General features: G+C 33.3%; 4 protein-coding genes and 1 pseudogene across 6 annotated transcripts in view; 1 reads left to right on the top strand and 4 right to left on the bottom strand.

Annotated features, from left to right (window-relative positions):
• On the top strand, positions 170-1,677 carry LOC104749659 (annotated as a pseudogene).
• On the bottom strand, positions 1,554-2,991 carry LOC104749660 (40S ribosomal protein S12-2). Of its 2 annotated transcripts, none has more exons than XM_010471333.2 (5): positions 2,915-2,991; positions 2,702-2,755; positions 2,107-2,404; positions 1,954-2,019; positions 1,554-1,839 (listed from the first exon to the last, which is right to left on the bottom strand). In XM_010471333.2, exons 2-5 carry the CDS (start codon positions 2,707-2,709, stop codon positions 1,780-1,782), a joined length of 432 nt encoding a protein of 143 aa, XP_010469635.1. In that variant the 5' UTR covers positions 2,710-2,755; positions 2,915-2,991; the 3' UTR covers positions 1,554-1,779. The 2 variants fall into 2 exon arrangements, with proteins under 2 accessions (XP_010469635.1, XP_010469636.1); XM_010471334.2 differs by lacking the exon at positions 2,915-2,991 and adding an exon at positions 2,857-2,881.
• LOC104749658 (probable CCR4-associated factor 1 homolog 7) lies at positions 3,210-4,482 on the bottom strand. Its single transcript, XM_010471331.1, has 2 exons — positions 4,378-4,482; positions 3,210-4,214 (listed from the first exon to the last, which is right to left on the bottom strand). Exon 2 carries the CDS (start codon positions 4,175-4,177, stop codon positions 3,419-3,421), a length of 759 nt encoding a protein of 252 aa, XP_010469633.1. The 5' UTR covers positions 4,178-4,214; positions 4,378-4,482; the 3' UTR covers positions 3,210-3,418.
• Positions 5,015-6,382, bottom strand: LOC104749657 (probable CCR4-associated factor 1 homolog 7). 2 transcript variants are annotated; one of them, XM_019237527.1, is made up of 2 exons: positions 6,249-6,366; positions 5,015-6,100 (listed from the first exon to the last, which is right to left on the bottom strand). In XM_019237527.1, exon 2 carries the CDS (start codon positions 5,994-5,996, stop codon positions 5,169-5,171), a length of 828 nt encoding a protein of 275 aa, XP_019093072.1. In that variant the 5' UTR covers positions 5,997-6,100; positions 6,249-6,366; the 3' UTR covers positions 5,015-5,168. The 2 variants fall into 2 exon arrangements, with proteins under 2 accessions (XP_019093072.1, XP_010469632.1); XM_010471330.2 differs by having other exon boundaries at positions 5,116-6,109; positions 6,249-6,382.
• Positions 15,623-17,298, bottom strand: part of LOC104749656 (transcription factor Pur-alpha 1-like) — a gene marked incomplete in the record, with an annotated part of 5,326 nt that continues 3,650 nt past the window's right edge. The window contains 5 exon segments of the mRNA XM_010471329.2: positions 15,623-16,205; positions 16,304-16,546; positions 16,631-16,771; positions 16,924-16,971; positions 17,068-17,298. Coding sequence (XP_010469631.1) covers positions 16,053-16,205; positions 16,304-16,546; positions 16,631-16,771; positions 16,924-16,971; positions 17,068-17,298 — 816 coding nt within the window.

Below are 17,298 nucleotides of genomic sequence, written 5' to 3'. Positions count from 1 at the left end.
TACTACCCCTCAATTCAAGCTGTACCATAGTATAGCTTTTTGTTTGGTAACACTTAAAGAAGTGTGGTAAGATGTACACACGTAGTCAACACACAAAAGCGTTACAAAAACATATATAACAGTTACAAAAAAAAATTACACATTATGTCATTATATATAACAAGTCTAACTCACACTTACACTAGAAACCCCCAATAGTTTAAAAAATATTCTAATGGAACACGAAGACCCTCTTCTTGTCATCATCCCCAAAACACCAACTGATTCATACAACTTGGCTTACATCATCTTCTTCACTCTTGGTCTCGGCTCTCTTCTTCCATGGAACGTAACCATCTCTGCCGTCGATTACTTCTCCTACCTTAACCCTTCCACCACCGTCGATAGGATCTTTGCCGTAGTCTACATGCTCCCCGGTCTCCTTTCTCTTCTTGTTATCGTCGTCTTCTTTGCGCAAAAGAGACATGCAAGCTTTAGAATCAATTTTGGTCTCTCCATCTTCATCACCGGCTTGATAATCATCCCTGTTCTTGATCTAGTCTACGTTAAAGGACAGATCGGTCTCTATGCCGGTTTTGATGTTACCTCCGTCGTCGCTGCCTTCTCCGGTCTCGCTGATAGTTTTATGCAGGGTGTCTTTTTGGTGTCGCCGGTGAATTGCCTGAGAGGTATATGCAAGCTGTTGTCGCCGGCACTGCTGCTTCTGGTGTGCTTGCTTCCGTGTTGAGAATCTTAGCTAAAGCTATGTATCCTCAAAACCCTGATGGGTTAAGAAAAAGTGCAAATCTTTACTTCAGTGTGGGAATTGTTGTGATGGTGAAATGTGTTGTGCTATACAACATAGCACAAACACTTCCTGTAATCAAGTACTACAATGAGGTTAAGACTAAGGCGATAAACGAAGAAAAGAGACTAAAGAAGGGTTCTTTAACCGGATCTGAGTGGAGAACAACTCTTTGGGGAATCGTCAAAAGTGTCAAATCTTATGGCTTTGGGATCATTCTCATATACGTTGTGACACTGTCAATATTTCCAGGATTCATCACTGAGGACGTTCATTCTGAGAGTCTCAAAGATTGGTACCCTGTTCTACACATTGCAGCTTACAATGTGTTTGATTTAGTTGGGAAATGTCTGACCGCGGTGGTCATGCCTGAGGATGAGAGGATCGCGGTTGGTGGTTGCGTTGCCAGGCTGACATGCTTGCTGGGATTAACTAACCGATACTTGATAAGTGTTTTGATGATTCTGGCTCCTAAAGCTGTGCCTATGCAACGTGCAGAAGCTGCTGGTACTGTCATTACGCTCTTCTTAGTTATTGGTCTGGCTTCCGGGTCTGTCTTGGCTTGGTTTTGGTTTATCTGATTCTATTAAACCATGTATCTGTTTTTTACCCCAGTTTGTTTAGAGAGAAAAGTCTCGAGTCTGTATGTTGCAAATGCTATCAATGGAAAAAACAATGTACCAAATGTGATTTTGTGTTGACTAAATAAGTTGATGAAGCACATTCAAGATTGGTATAACACAAGTAAGTTTTATGCAGAATACTAGAATCATTAAAAGCAGCAAAACTATAAAATGATAATGGGCAAAGTTGAAAGTGATAGAACCTACATAACATCAAAACTTCATGTTTCAAAATAAATCTCAAGACCTGTCCACTACTGAGTATTAAATATCAAAAACAGCGAAGACAAGAGGAAAAAAAGAGAGTGGCCACAAGTAAAAAATGCGCTCCTTTTAGGGTAAAAGCATCTGAACACTTGACCTTTGCTTGATTTAGTTAGATTCAATATGCTTCTTGACGATGTTTAGGGCAGTTGTCTCCTCACCGTAGTCCTATAATACAAAACAGGACATATAAATCAACAGTACACAAGCTAAAGACATTATATGTATTTCGAAGTTCCCATGATTAATGTGGATTAGTAGAGAATGTAAAGACTCTGCTACCTTGATTACAAGACATGAGCATCCAACAACCTTCCTAGCATTGCCCTCTGAATCAATCTTGCAAAGCTGTAACCACATTATCAAGATTTAAGAGTAGGAACGAGAGGAACCAAAACATTCTTTAAGAGAGAGCTTTTAACCAAGACAACTTACACCAGCCCATTCACCGAGGGTTTTGGCACTTGGAACTGTAAGCAAGTTGATGTTGTGGTCAGCGCAAAGAGCTTTAACCAGCTTGACATAATCAGGCTGGTTACAGTCCTCAGCCAACACACAGAGCTGAGTAACACGCTTCTCAATAAGCTTAGCACTTTCATGGAGACCACGAACAACACCACCATAAGCACGAGATTTCCTGATTGTCAACTGCACTGCAGTCATCAAATCCATGTCCTCTGGGATCGCAGCTGCCTCAGCAACCGGAGGAACAACTGGAGCAACAGCCTCATCACTGTGAAATGATGAAAAAGTATAATACTTTAATCAACTCGTCGTATTAAACATCAAGAACTATGAAGCAATAATACTAATCAATCTACATTTTTATGTAAACCAATCCCCAACAAGAAAGATTAAAGATTTGAGTCACATAGCATAAGTACAAAATCAAAGAATATCATCTACCTCTAGTCATACCTAAAACTAAAACCTTTACACTCTAATCTATCAACTCTATTGATCACTGGTTCAGTAGATTAAAACAATGTAGGGAGAATCCAATACAGCTGCATCGCAAGAGAAAGCTTACCCTGACATATTGACTCTTTGAATTTGGCTTTAAGAACAAAGAGAAGCAAAAGATCTGCCAAGAAAATTAAGCAAGTCAGTCTCAATAAGCAGATAAATCAAAAAAAAAAATTATGGGGAAGGATTTGTAACAAATAAAGTTGGACAATCACGTACATAAATAAACACAGATCAATTCAACAGAGGAACAGAGCAAAAGAGTACAGAGACTAACCTTAGAAAGGGAGGCTGCAACGAAGAGTTAAAGACGAAGCCAATATTGAGTAGCGAGTTATATATATTAGGGTTTTACTAACCCTGCTGAAATGACAGCTTTGTCGAAACTGGGCCGTTTTATGGGCTTTACACTGGGCCATTCCTTCAATTTTGGTCCGCTTCGAAACGGCGCCATTGTGTATACAAATATGAGATCACGATATGTCCATATCAAACCAAAACTCGGATGTGTGCAAAATTTAATTACTTGTTCAAACGACCTTATATGATGTAATAATCTAAAACCATCTAAATGAGTCGAATTAATAGATAACATTAATTAAGTGACATACCAAAACGGTAATACTCAAAACCCAATCAAGTTCAACCTTCCAACATTTGGGTGTTGTAGCCAATACATACAACATTCAAGCAAAGCGTTGTAATTAAATACATATAACGAAGAAGCAAACATAGCACACAGACACACACAAACACACTCAATTTGTGTCTTCCATGAAAACTAACCATTGGTGACAACACCTAATCCAAACAAAACACCAGAATATTTCTCAATAGAACCAATGAAGAAAACCTCCTGCAGCTTTCTGAATGTACAGGACGTCAACAAGCTGTCTGATCCGGCCTGGTGAGAAATCCCAACTCTCTCCACATCGAGCAGCTCAGCCAAATAGTTGAGATCTCCATAAGCATCGTTGCAGAACTTCATCAAGTGTTTGACGTCGTAAACTCTAGGGAAATACAAACTGATCATCTCAAAGAATCCCGATTGCGTCTCTGGAAGATTCTGATTAGTGAGGAGCTTGAGCAAGTACCCGACATCGTATCCGCCGTGGAATGTAACCCAGTGGACGCTTTCGTTCAACACAGTCCCAGAGGACATCATAAGGTTGGCGAATTCTTCGGGATCTATACCGGTTTGGTTGTTTTCAGCGACGTTGCGGATATTGAACTGCCAGGTACAGTATTTGTCAGTCTCACAAGTTGGGAGGTTTCCATTCTCGTCGGAGAGAGTGAGTCCGAGCTGAAGCATTTCGACAATATTGTTGACGTTCGTTTTTAGGGTTTCGTAGTTGTACTCGGTTAGGGTATTGAAAGTTCCTAACACGATTTCTGGAAAATCGCTGACGACTGGTCTACACACCATTCCGACGAACGGGAAATCATCCACCGCTGCTCGAATCAGACACATCTCTGATTCTAGATTTTCCCTACACACCTCACGGATTTGAATCGAATCTTCCTTCGCAAACAACGACATGATGATGATGATGATGATGAGTGTGTCCTATCACGATCTGCAATCGATGCAGCAAATAAAGAAATCAAATCACTAATTAAAGATCTAAAAACCTCTAAGATAAACTAAGAAACATTATCGATATAGCTAGCTAGCTCATCACGATCTAGAATCCATAGACAAAATTCATATATAAACGAGGAACTCGGGATATTTCAAACCTTAGATTGGTGATTCTGGAAAACCAAGGCGGCAATTGATGTTAGGGTTGATTTTAGAAATGATGAAATATATGAAACCTAATTATTAAGGTAGCTTAGAATTAATCTCAGCCCTCCAAATCCTTGTTCTTAATATCGAGGAGAAGATGAAAAGGCTTCAGCTTTACACCACGCTGTTTCTTACTCTCCAAGGAGCAGTAGCCGCCGCAACGTCATCATTTCCTTCCCCTTTTCTCTTCACGCGCGTTTTTTGTCTGTGTGCAAAACCGTTGTTTGTCGTTTTGCTAGACACTTGTAATGGGCTTTGTGTAGTGACTTCCATAATGGGCTTAGTTGAGATACATACTTGTGGTTGGTAGGCAGGCTCGTATGTTATGTTGCACTTCTTTCTTGTACATTTTTTTTTTTTTTTTCATTTGGATCAAAATCTAGAAGATTCCTTTCCCTAATTTATTTGTTCCTACATGAAATGATACATTAGATATTACATATGGTATATAATTTTACATAAGATAAAAAAGATATATATACATTCTGAAACTAATAAACATTTTCTTATAAATTACTACTAGCTATTGTAGTATGTTTTTTTTCATACACTTGAGTGATGATATCTGTAATTAAAAATAGGAGAGCATAACACCAAACCAAAATTTCGATTGTAGTTCTTGACATCTTGTGATCATATGCTACTATGCTTCTTCAAGCAATCTAAAAGACTAAAACCATTACAGCGAATCTAAAAACTTGAATTCTTTGTAAATTAGAAACCTTTTTATTTTAATTATTAATCAATGAACAATCTGACCATTCTCAACACCTAAACCATACAAAACACCAGAATACTTCTCCATGGAACCAATGAAGAAATTCTCCTGAAGCTTCCTGAATGTACACGACGTCAACAAGCTATCCGAACCCGCCTGGTGACATATCCCAACTCTCTCAACTTCTAACAGCTCAGCCAATTTGTTCAGACCTCCATGAAGACTGTTACAGAACTTCATCAAGTGTTTGATATCATAAACCCTCGGGAAATACACATTGATCATCTCAAAGAACCCCGTCTGCGTCTCAGGCAAATCCTGACAAGTCAGGAGCTTTAACAAGTAACCAAAATCGTACCCGCTGTGGAACGTAACCCAGTGGACGTTCTCATTCAGCACAATCCCCGAAGACATGAGAAGCTCGGCGAAACGTTTCGAATCGATCCCCATCTGGTTGTTTTTAGCGAAATCGATGCCTGATTGGCGAAGAAGCTCGATGGAATCGGTGGCGAAAATGTCGGACTCGAGGTCGAATTCGCGGAAGTTGAACTGCCAGATGCAGTATTTGTTGTCGGCACCACAGGTTGGGAGGTTACCTTTCTCGTCAGAGAAAGTGAGACCGAGCTGAATCATCTTGAGGATGTTGACGTTCGTTTTAAGCGTCTCGTAGTGGTACTCTGTGTTGGTTTTGAATGATCCGACTGGTCTACACACGATTCCTGGGAACTCTGTGTCCATCGCTACGAATGGGAAATCGTCGACGACTTCTCGGATCAGAGCCATTTCTGATTCGAGGTTGTCGTTCCATACTTCACGGATTTGAATCGAATCGTCCTTTAGAAACAGCGACATGATGATAATGATGATGAAGGTGATGATGATGATGGATCCGAGTCAATAACTTATGGAGCATCTGGGATCTTAGAGTACGATCTGATCTGGTTTCATCATCAGATCTGCGAAATCTATTCAACAACAGAAGAAATGAATCACTAAAGATTCCAAAAACCTTTCTGACTAGATAAATCTCGAACACGATTCAACTAACGAAAACACAATAAATATATTACAAAAAGGATAAGTTTAAGTCGGTTGTGTTCGAACCTTGTAATGAAGCGAAGTAGATAGATGTTTCGAGAGAAGACGGCGATTCGTTCAGGCTAGGGTTTCAGAGCATGTGGTGGTTTATTGAACAAGAGGATATATAAATCACCGACAAAATAGTATATTTTTTTTTTCCTCTCACTGTTTGACTGTCTTAACTCTGAAGCTACACTTTTTTTATTTGTCATAATTTTTGTTTAGCGTAATCAGTAATGTGGCATTTCATTATCGGTTGACCTGGTATTGTAAGTTGACCTGTATTGTAAAAGGTTAAAAGCGGTTAAAAAGCAAATATGTCTGACAATTAGTTAAAAATACACTTTTTCAAATACTTCTTCACAAAAATATCCTTTTTTGCTATTTTTATTTTTGCCCTTCTTTAATTTTAATGATCATTTTACCTTTAGATAAAAAATACTTTAATCAATAAAAAAAGAAACAAAATTTTCTCGCCAAAAAAAATTCCTACATATTTTTCCGCCAAAAAAATTTCCCACCAAAAAAAATTTTCAACAAAAAAAAATTCCCGCCAAAAAAAATTTACAAGATGTTTAAAATGTTTTATAAGGTAGAAACCTCATAAAAATCTTATAAACACCTTGTAAACGCTTTTACAAGATTTTGAAAAGATATTTAAAAGGTTTTTAAAAAGTTTTTTAAACACCTTTTAAACGCTTTTACAAGGTTTTTATAAGGTTTTTAAAAGATTTTCAGAATGTTTTTAAAAAGGATTTTTAAAGGTTTTTAAAAAGTTTTTAAACACCTTGTAAAAACGTTTACAAGGTTTTTATAAGGTTTTTAAAAGCGTTTACAAGGTTTTTAAAAGGTATAAATTTCAAAAATTTGGCGGGAAAAAAATAGTTTTGGCAGGAAAAAAATTCTATTTTGGCGGGAAATTTTTTATTTTGGCGGAAATTTTTTTCATTTTTGGCGGAAGTTTTTTTTATTATGGTGGGAAAGTTTTTTGATTTTTGGTGACTGTGCATTCTTGTTTTCATTCAAAGAAAGAGTAATTTGGTCATTTTGTACATAAAGATGGGTAGTTTTAAAAATGATCAACAACATGAAGGGATATTCTTAAAAAGAGACATGGAAAATGGGGTATTTTTGAAAAAGCCCCAATATCTTTTGACCAAAACGTGGAAAAACGGCTTTTTCATACCTCCACAATAGTCTTGTGTTGAATTTATACATTTGACTATTGATCTGGCGTAAACATACATTATGTTAGTAGATATTTGAATTTCGTACCCTAACTTTGAAATCAACACCCCAAGTATAATTGTTGTGCCATAACATACAAAAACGTGTTTATCGACTAACTCTGTTAAGCTTCCGTTTAATCAAAATGACGTGGATTCCACGTGTGCGCGACGATCCAAACGACGTCGTTTTGGCAAAGCAAAGAATCAAAAATTTTGTCCAAAACGACGTCGTTTTTTATTTCTATCAAAAATCTTTCTTCTTCTCTCCCGAAACTCTCTCTCGCGGCGGAGGAACCCTAGAATTTGGGTGTTTTCAATTTCGAGTCGATCTGAAGCCGAAGGCAATGATTCCCGGGGATGAAGGTGGTTCGGAGGCAGCTCTTTACCCGGAGTGGCCTCAGAATCACAAGCCTCATCTTCCTCATCTTCCTCATCATCATCGGTTTACCGGTTTCGATCTCCAGGTGCAACCTCCGAACCACCTTCATCCCCGGGAATCATTGCCTTCGGCTTCAGATCGACTCAAAATTGAAAACACCCAAATTCTAGGGTTTTTCCGCCGCGAGAGAGAGTTTCGGGAGAGAAGAAGAAAGATTTTGGATAGAAATAAAAAACGACGTCGTTTTGGACAAAATTTTTGATTCTTTGCTTTGCCAAAACGACGTCGTTTGGATTGTCGCGCATACGTGGAATCCACGTCATTTTGATTAAACGGAAGCTTAACAGAGTTAGTCGATAAACACGTTTTTGTATGTTATGGCACAACAATTATACTTGGGGTATTGATTTCAAAGTTAGGGTACGAAATTCAAATATCTATCAACATAATGTATGCTTACGCTAGATCAATAGTCAAATGTATAAATTCAACACAAGACTATTGTGGAGGTATGAAAAAGCCGTTTTTCCACCAAAGCGTAGTTTAGTTCTGGCCACTGCTTTTAAGACCTCCAAAAAAAATGGTGTTCTCAAACTCATATGATAAGAACTTACACTTCAATTTTTTTTACTACTGGCAGTAAACCCAAACATATATTCCCTCCGTTTCAAAATATAAGATGTTTTAGAGAAGTTTTTTGTTTCATAATATAGGATGTTTTCAAGTTTCTATGTAACTTTTAGTTTAGTTTAGTATTTTATATTATGCAGTATTGTTTCTGATTGGTTGAACTTGTTAAAAGTAAAAACTTTTTAATTTGCGTGCTTTAGTTAAAACATCATATATTATGAAACGGATGGAGTATATAAACCCCAATATTCTTTTACAATTTAAATGCATCAAGCCGTCAAGATATACACTCAATAGTAGAAAAGATTGCTATGATTACATATGCAAGGCATCATCCAACTTCCTCTAAATAAAAACCACCTCCATAGGGGAGAAAAAGAACACGGTAATATTGTAATGATGTAGTACATGCCTGATTGAATCCAATTCAGTTTCAGGTGTTATTGTCTCTTGTTTTTTTTCCACTTTGATCTTCGAAGTTGCCAGGATGTCCCTCTTACATTTGGTCTTTTAGCTTGACAACTTCTTCGCTAAGTACTTTATCTGTAAAAAAAAACCTCTTAATCGTAATCTCAAGAGAGAAGAACAAAAGAGTAGAAGAAACAATGTTAATTATAGTTTCTGCTCAAAATTAAATGTAGCATTTTCATAGGACATGATATATGATGTTTTTTTTTAAAGGAATTTGGCTGAGAAAATAATGTGAACTTCTTGTGGAGGAGAGTGATGAGGATAAAATCTTTGTTGTTCTTTCGGTGCTGTGTAAACACGAAGAGGTTTTTGAGCTTGTACCTAAAAATAGTTGAGGTTTTTTTTTTATAGATAAAACAGATAAAGCACTTACTGAAAAAGTTGTCAAGCTAAAAGAGCAAATCCAAGAGGGACATCCTCGCAACTTCAAAGATCAAAGTGAAAAAAACAAGAGACAATAGCACCTCAAATTGAATTGGATTCAATCAGACATGTACTACATCATTATTATATTACTGTGTTCATTTTTCTCATCTGTTGAGGTGGTTTATATTTATAATAAGTTGGAGGATGCCTTGCAAATGTAATTATAGCAATCTTGTTTCACAGATCTGATTTGGACGACAAGTGTCTGGAGAATCAAAATCTTAATCGTAATCTCAAGAGAGAAGAACAAAAGAGTAAGAAGAAACAATGTTACTATAGATGATGATGGATCCGAGTCAATAACTAATGGAGCATCTGGATCTTAGAATACGATTTGTTCTGGTTTCATCATCAGATCTGCAAAAACGATTCAATTAACACGATCTGCAAAATCGATTCAATTAACACAAAGATTCCAAAATCCTTTCTGATTAGATAAATCTCGAACACGATTCAATTAACGAAAACACAATAACTTGGTAATTGATTTAAATAATATTAAGATCCGATTTTTAAGGACAAACTTTCCAAAAAAAATTTTCCTAATAAATAATCGATTAATTGCTAAAAAAATCAGCTGAAATATTCGATCTCAAAACATTGATTTCGGATTTTTTCTCATTTATTGTCAATCAAATTAAAGAAACAAATTTAGATATCATATTCATTAAATAGAAAGATTTGTTTCCTCAACCTAATATTCACCCTATAAATATTATTAGAATCAGATCTGAAGTATAGCGCGGGAGAATATTTACTAACATATATCATCTATGTTAATATTTTCACAGCAGTTTAGTAAAGTAGGCTTCAAGTTATGACTTTTTTACCGACAATGCTATTGTGATTAAAACATTAAAAAAAATTCTAACAATTATCCCATGACATTGAATTTACTCAAATCTTAAACAATCAACCAATAATTTTTAGAAACATGAAAATGGTAATATTTGGATAACGCAACAATCCCCAGCCGCAAATTTAGCTACTCTAATTCCACAAAATTAGTACTCAAAATCGTAATCTCATTTATTGGAATGAATATTCTTAGTTTAGGAAAACAATATTTTAATAAAATCAAACAAGAAAATCTTTTACTACTCCGAAATTTATTATAGAATCTTTGTAATATATTAATTTCATAAAATCTTAATTCTTACCTTTTTATTCGATGGCATCTTCTAAACGTAATGATTGACTAATGAAATTTAAATTCTATCTATAATTAAGATTTTTGACAGATTTTGTACTTTTCACTAAGAATATCGATAACCTCTTTACCTCTATCCGCAACGACTTCTATAAACCACTATATATACATATTATTCTGATGTTGTCAACTCATCACATCCAATAGCAACTACTCTTATCTAATCAAAATATAAATTTGTAATATCGGATTCTTTTGCTTTTCTCTGATGTATCCGAGCGATGAAATCTTCTTCATCTTCATATTGGATGAAGATAATCAATTCAGTGCAAATCGACGGGAGCTTTGTTGTTATCGTCATGAAAACTTGAATCCGTTGGGAATTGATGGAACCACCAAAATAGATCTGTTAAGCTAATTAACTGAACTTTACTTTTTGTTTTTTTGTTTTTTTTGTCCAGTTTCGTGAGCAAGATCGTTTGGTAAGACTGGGAAGATGAACATTTTCTTCTACTTTTTTTAATTCTAATTTACTGTATGTCTTTTTTTCCTTCATGTATATGACACCATGACATTTGTTTTTTTCTTTTTATTCACATATGACCTATTATATTTAACATATCAAACCATACATGGTTTAACGCGAAACACCCAAAAAGATTTTGTACATTCAACCAAGGCCCATTTGTATACGTGTAATTTTTTTCCTTGCCTATATACTTATTTGTATTTTTTCATTATTTACAATTTTATTATTATTAATATATAGTTTAACAATTCAAAGTAAGACTCAAAAATATTTTCAACTTAATTTTAGTTATGGTCGAATTTATATTAACATTTTTGAAGTTTTAGATTTTAAGTTATACTTACATAACAACTTATTTACAATGTTGATCCCTACAAAATTTCTGAAAATAATAATTATTTCAGATTTTGTTTCCTAAATATTTTACATTCGATTACAACTGGAAAAACAACAATCAATATTACATGAAAACAGAAACTATGATATATTAACCACACCTTCTATTGACTTTTGAAGATATTCTATCAATGGTATTAACTTCCATTCTTAACGTTATAAGAATTTTGATTCCCATTTTTTAAAATATTACTATTGACATATATAAACTTAATAAAAAGTTTAAAATATTATGAATATGTACACTTAAAAAGTTTAAAATAATATACAATGTGGTTATATAGTTGACCGGTTGTAAAGCGGACGAGTTGGAATTAATAAATTATCATTAACTTTATGCTAAAACACATGTTAAATTCTTATTTTATTATTTGTCAACACTACTAATATTAGAATATTTGATATATTGTATCAAATCAAGTTGATTTAATTACGATTATTTAAAATAATTAAATCATTAGGAAAAATATGACTTAATTATATCTTATTAATTACTTATTATGTATTTGGATCTTTTTTTTTTGTTCTAATAATTAAAATTCAAATAGAATCTGAAGCAATAAACAAAACAAACTACATATAACAAATGTTCAAGAAAGCGCTAGGCGGTATCTGGGTGGTGACCCAACGCCTAGCGCCTAGAACGCTTAGTCGGGGCCTAAACGGTTTTTAGACGGTTTAGGCGTTTACAACATAAAACATTATATATATATATAATTATATTAAAATATATGTTATAAAAATAAAAAATTTATAAATTATAAACAACGGTAAGAAAAATACATTTATTTAAGTTATATTAACAACATATAAATGTTTATAATTACGTATATAGATATAAAACATAATAATTTAATTATATGTAATTTAAAAATCAAAAATAAATATTAAAATAAAATGTATGTAATTTTAAGCGGGTTAGGCGGTCATCTAGGCGTCTACTGAGGGCCTAGCGCCTAGACGGCGCCTAGGCGGCCGCCTAAACCGCTTTCTTGAACACTGCATATAACAAACAAATGGTCATTCAGTGTGTCGACGGGAGCTATGTAACGCTTACACAAATCCCATAATACTAAACTTATACGTACGACAAATGAAATAACACAAAATTATATTAGTTTTAAAAATATTTTTATTAATTTGACTGATAACAATATGTCAAAAATAAATCAAATTTGAAAATATACCACGGGTTAAAATCTAGTTCATAACATAGTAGAATATCTTATATTTTTTTCATTATAGTGAATTACGTATATATACATGTATTGAGATTATATAAAATAATAGAAAGAACAAAAAAAGTAAATGATGAGTTTTGATAAAATGAAAGAGAAAAAAACTGAGAAACAATTATGATGAACTAACCCGCAAAAAAAATTGTAGTCGTAGAAATATCAATCATAATTTGTTCAGTATATGATTGTGAGTTTTGCAAATCAATCCGTGTATATTTAAAATAAATATGACAGCAAAATCAGTAATATTTGTTGTAACACTTGTAAATGTAATTTAGTAATTTAATATTACAATAATATATTTAGTGTCAATTGAGAATAACAATTCTATTTAATAGAGTAATGTGAATTCTAACAATTCTATTTAATATCAAGTGAAGAACATATGTCGGAAAAAAACACAAAAGTACACAACCCGTCTAACCCGCGAGCCACCATGGGTGTACATATCAAAGCATCTTTACAATAGATTTTGTTACAATTAATTTGACATTTTGTTACAATTAATTTGACATTGTATTGTATATTGAGTAATTTAGTACATAATATAGTTGGATTTTTTTTACATATATTGTTTAATATAAGAAATTAAATTAGAAGTTCGTTAAACAATATGATTTAAAAAAACTAATACTTCAAATACAAAAAGTAATAAAAATAACCAATTATACTTGTACAAAAACTAATTGTTGAATTTCGTTAATATTTAATAGTATTATTAGTTTTTGTACTTGAATAATAGACATATAACAATAGAAACTGAGGATGAGAATTACAAAATTTTCATTTACAAAAACCATAACACCCACTAAAACAAAACTTGTGTGTCACTTAGTATTTGACCAAAAATATATATATACACAGTATAGTCTAAGACTCTTAAGTATAATTTTCTTCAAGATAATATTTATTCTAGTTCAATAGTTGTTTTTTTGTTGTTGTGTAGCCATTCTACCTTATCCTCATCATCCAGACTTAATTCCTTTGCTCCATTGCTTCTTGCTTGTTGCCTCAACGATAAAAAATTCTTAAACCTGTTGTAATTATAAACAAAGAAATAAGAATAATAACTTGATAAAGTAAACCAAAAACTCATTAGTACCTTGATCTTGTTGATCTTGATTTTGTTCTCCACGTCATGTGTTTTCATTTCACTCATGTTAACCACCTAAACCAATGACATCTACATGAATAACACGTATTGATTTAGAAAATAATGATTTATCACAATAAAATATATAGATAAAATAAATAACTTAATGATGGTTTTGTTAAAGAGCACTATCAATATTTTGTATTATCATATACTTGAAATTTTAGAATATAGTTATTCTTTTTTTTTTGTAATGGTTTTCATTTCAGTTCTCAAATATAAGGTTTTCTTATACATTTAAGTCATTATTTTTTATTTTACTTTATCAAAAAAAATTGTTGTTTATTTTCTGTTTAATGCTTTTTATACTTTTTTTTTATTTTTTCTTAATTCATGCAAATTACATTCAATTTATTATATTTTCTTTGATAATAACTATAATTATTTATCTATATTAAAAATACATTATAATTTTTTGAAAATAAGAAACATCTCTAATTAAAAAAAATCGGTAACCACACTTAAGAAACTAACACAAAAAGTACAATCCAACTAAAATGATGGAATCCAAATATTAATCAAAACAAACTCAAAAAATAAAATATGTATATGTTTTTTTATCTATATTAACATTTTGAAATACATGTGGTGTTCTACCATTTAAAGTACTTATTTACAAAGTTAATCCCTAAAAAATTTCACAAAGAAAACAAAATCAATGATAATCCTAAAGTGTCTCCACCAATTTGGTTTATAATTTCCTAAAACAATTTCTATATTTAGAAATTTTTTACACTTAATAACATATGCCAAAAACATATATACAATATTGTTTTCGTTTAAAAACTATAATATTCAATAATAACTATACTATTTAATATGAACAATTAGAAACTTTAATGGTTATTAATATGCTGATAAAAATATAAAATAATTATTTCACGGTTCAAATTTAATATATTTGAGTATTTATAATATAATTTAATCAGCGGTATACTGCATAATAATTTTTACGAATATAATTCTTGCACGGGTTAAATCTAAAAACCATTAAACTTACTGGTTAAAACAATAAAAAATTTACAAATACAATAACGTAAGAATAATTTTTTTTACGGGTTAAATCTAAAAAGTACTAAAAAATTAAACTTTTATAACCATAAGAAACTGATAAGGTAAAAATGTAATATTATTATAAATAAAATTAAATAATTGTTATATCGTGTCTACGTTATACAGCTGGTCAAATTTTAAAACTAATATTCAAAATACAATTATAAAATCTCAAACACTAAATAAAAAAACAAAAATTAATAAACAAATATAATTTTAAAAAGTTTACTTTATTTATTATAAATATATTATCATGCGGTTTTGTGGGTTAAAATCTAGTATATTACGAAAATGATTAGTTTAAGTCGGTTGTGTTCGAACCTTGTAATGAAGCGAAGTAGATAGATGTTTCGAGAGAAGACGGCTATTCGTTCAGGCTAGGGTTTGAGAGCATGTGGTGGTTTATTGAACAAGAGGATATATAAATCACGACAAAATAGTATTTTTTTTTTTCTCTCTCTGTTTGACTGTGTCTTAACTCTGAAGCTACACTTTTTTATTTGTCATAATTTTTGTTTAGCGTAATCAGTAGTGTGGCATTTCATTATCGGTTGACCTGGTATTGTAAGTTGACCTAGTATTGTAAAAGCGGTTAAAAAGCAAATATCTTTTGACCAAAGCGTAGTTTAGTTCTGGCCATTGGCCACTGCTTTAAAGACCTCCAAAAAAATGGTATTCTCAAACTCATATGATAAGAACTTACACTTCAATTTTTTTTACCACTGGCAGTAAAGCCCAAACATATATAAACCCCAATATTCTTTTACAATTTAAATGCATCAAGCCGTCAAGATATACACCCAATGACCCAAACTGAACATAAAAAATAAAGAAGAAGAAGAAGAAGAAGAAGAAGAAGAAGAAGAAGTTAAACAGAACAAAAGCAAACTCACAATTGTTTAAACTGTTTCTAAGAGGAAGAAGAGAGAGAAAGATACAAATGGTGGATAAAATTTCAGCTTATTCCCAGTTGCTGACTCCAGAGTTATCTCTGCTATTAAGCCAGATGAGATGATGATCCTGCTGAATTATTTTTTTTAGAGGGATGTGAAGGGGGCGAGAAATTACTGTGAAACTATTGCACACCGCGAGCGATTAAGACAAGCTACTTTGAAGTAGCCAGATTCAAATGATTAGAAGATCGAGAATTCCATCCTCTAAAACGAATCGATACTTATCTCTGAGGAGGGTCAACTGTCCTGACATTAGCACCTGTCATACCTTCAATCTTATCTTTGGTGATCTCCACAAAGTGACCTATTACTTCGTGAAACTGCTTAAGACCCGATAATGGTAGAATGATGGAGGACCTGTCAGCACCTGCCACCTATATATATTTTTCATGTATTCAGAAACAAATGCTTAAGGCTTATAAACCACAACAAACTCAAGCTCTCAAAAAAGTTAAACAGCAAAGAGTTTTACCTCAGATATCCTAAGGAAATGGCCCCTGTTATTGTTCCCAAGATCAAAGAAGAACCGTTTCTGGTCAGCTCTGATAACTTTAGAAACATTAGTCATTCCCGTTTCATCCTGGCCTGGCGAATCATTTGCTCGATCCACAGTGTGTTCCGAAGAAGATGGCTGCTGGCTACCATGGCCAGGTATAAATCCAGCTCCAACATCATCTGATAGTCCAACCAGATGTTCCTGTCCATCAGAAGGTTTCTGTTTCCAAAAACGAAGAGACAAATGAGAGACCAAATAAAACAGAGAGCTTAGTTAAACAAACAAAACACAACCAAAGGAGACCTGATTCGGCATAGCGAAAAGTCCAGATGCTTCATGAATCTCAGCCAAGATATTCCTGAAAGCTGCCCATCCTTCATCAGGAGAGTTTCCAGCTGGAACAATAATGGTACTTCGATTTCTACTAACTGATGCTTCTGACACCTACCAAACCACACCACACCACAAACTCCCTTATTAGAACAGAACAGAACACTCCTAAAACATAGTCACAATACCAAAATGCTAACAACACTCCTAAACATATAAACTCTAAAAACTTCAAAATTCAAGAAACTCAACAAAGAAATCGATACCTTCAAGAAACGTCCCCTCCTATTCTCACCGATGTCGAAGTAAAACACCTAATAACAAAAAGCAAAGCAGCACAACATAAATGAAAGAGAGAGAGTAAAAAAAAAAAAAGTCAACGAGAGTGATGATAAAAGTTAAAAAAAAACCTTGGAATCCAGCTGCAACTCTTTGCTAAAAAGCTCGTGTTCCTCGGAATTGACGTAGTAACTGAAGAGATCGAGGAACCAAGAGATGCCAGAGGAAGGAACGATGATGGTTGACCTCGTCGCCGACGTCTTCTCCGATATCTTCAGATACCTTCCGCGAGGATTCTCCTTGAGATCAAAATAGAAAAGCTTATGCTCAACCTGCAACGTCTTGCTCACCAATTCAACATC

This window comes from Camelina sativa, chromosome 16 (assembly GCF_000633955.1).
Source record: "Camelina sativa cultivar DH55 chromosome 16, Cs, whole genome shotgun sequence".
Taxonomy (NCBI): domain Eukaryota; kingdom Viridiplantae; phylum Streptophyta; class Magnoliopsida; order Brassicales; family Brassicaceae; genus Camelina; species Camelina sativa.
The sequence above is the reverse complement of the archived record's forward strand: the minus strand, read 5'-3'. Positions and strand labels throughout refer to the sequence as shown.